The 1667-nt window shown below is 47.9% G+C and overlaps 1 protein-coding gene across 1 annotated transcript in view; it reads left to right on the forward strand.

Annotated features, from left to right (window-relative positions):
• LOC106821214 (arginine-glutamic acid dipeptide repeats protein-like) overlaps positions 1–1667 on the forward strand; it is a 57218-nt gene that overhangs the window by 13280 nt on the left and 42271 nt on the right. Inside the window, exon 7 of the mRNA XM_014825923.1 lies at positions 1456–1554. Coding sequence (XP_014681409.1) covers positions 1456–1554 — 99 coding nt within the window. The remainder of the gene's footprint in view (positions 1–1455; positions 1555–1667) is intronic.

A 1667-nucleotide genomic window follows, 5' to 3' on the forward strand; every position in this document is an offset into this window, starting at 1 on the left:
TGGTACCCAGAGCATCTTGGGGTTATCGATTTGTCCTGCCACCTTTCCTCCGCTAGGATCAGCGACTGTTAGGTTAAGATCGATTAGGTCGATATTGAATTAACAGCAGTCGGTGATAATAGCCTTGTGAATTTCGCTGACGAGCCGAGCTTACAGAGACGCCGTGGGAATGCATCTATTAGTCGTGTCTGGCGCTCTGGCAGTTAACGCTTAGAAGTCAAATCTAGGGGATCTGCGAAGATTGATAGTCGCACGGGGGTCCATGAATGGGCGTTGTGCATAATAATAATAATAATAATAATAATAATAATAATAATAATAATAATAATAATAATAATAAGTTGGTGGAATGTGCCATCTCTGGTTTTCCACTCGGAAGGCGAAACTCAAAACAATGGAATGAGACCTTGTTCATACCTCGTACCTTGTTGAAACCTCGTACGCTCGCGCTTAATCTCTAATTCTAAAATTGTCGTCTACTTCGTTTTCTAAAAGCCATGAGGCGCCGAGCTTTCTCAAAATGCGAACCTATTATGGGTAGTGAGTGTGCAGCTTAACGGTTCTCCCGCGAATCTCCCCCAATGCTCATTAAGAGACAGCGATAGGAGGTGGTTGCGACCCCGCCCACAGCCACCACCCATGGCTCTTCCCACCGCACATGAGAAAGATTTTCGCATAAAGGGATTGTAAGGAGGGGAATTAGCGATGTCGGGCTCTGGCCTTCTTTGTGCGGTCATAGGCTATATATCCCCCCCCTCCCCACCCCACCAATCCTATCAACAACTGCTGCCAGCTTGGCTGTCAGCTTTCACCGTTAGTAAAATGCTAGAGTCTCTAGTCACGTAGAACAAGCCTGTTAGTAGTAATCGCGAATGTATTTTGGCCTCGTTTTTGGGGCTGATCGTGGATTGCTGAAGCTGCGGTTTTCACTGAATGAATGCCGTGTTAATTTCACTTGCTCGCATGCTTTCGGCAATTTGTTAGCTTCACTTTTTCTTGTGTTTCATCTCGAAGACGTAACGCTGCGCGCTGTAACGATAGTGTCAGATGGTAGGTGCGATGCATGTATCTGTACATGGCCGTATGTCTCTCCCTTTGCGTTGGCATTTTTTTTGTTCAACCGCTAACTGTTGTCAGATGCGGTAGGGCGTTATTTATTCCGTTAAGCAGAGTCGTTGCGGAGCTATTCAAAGTTCTCTTCATGGCGGATTGCGCACGAATCATACGTTGTATTGCTCGTCTATATGTATCCCTATCGTGCGCTCGCTCTTCTTTTTCTCGTTCAATTCCTCTCTCACTCGCGTGGCTGGATGGATTAATGGGTGGATGTCCCTTCCGTCCGTTCGTCCGTCCGTCCATATGTCCGTCCATCCATCTGCCCATCACCACATTCATACGTACATACGTTCTGTAGGCCTTGCAAATCTGAGATTCTGTGTTATGCTTGCCTTGCAGTTGCACAACAGTGTGTATGATACAGGACGTGCGCTGAAGTCTCTTGCCAAGTCGCCCGTACCACGAGGTGTGCGTCAGAAATGGGACGAAGACGAAATGGTGAGGAATCTTCACGCACGCACGCACGCACGCACGCACGCACGCACGCACGTACTCATGCATGCACACACACACGCACGCACGCACGCACGTACTCATGCATGCACACACAC

Source organism: Priapulus caudatus, unplaced genomic scaffold, assembly GCF_000485595.1.
Source record: "Priapulus caudatus unplaced genomic scaffold, Priapulus_caudatus-5.0.1 Scaffold64, whole genome shotgun sequence".
Lineage (NCBI taxonomy): Eukaryota > Metazoa > Priapulida > Priapulimorpha > Priapulimorphida > Priapulidae > Priapulus > Priapulus caudatus.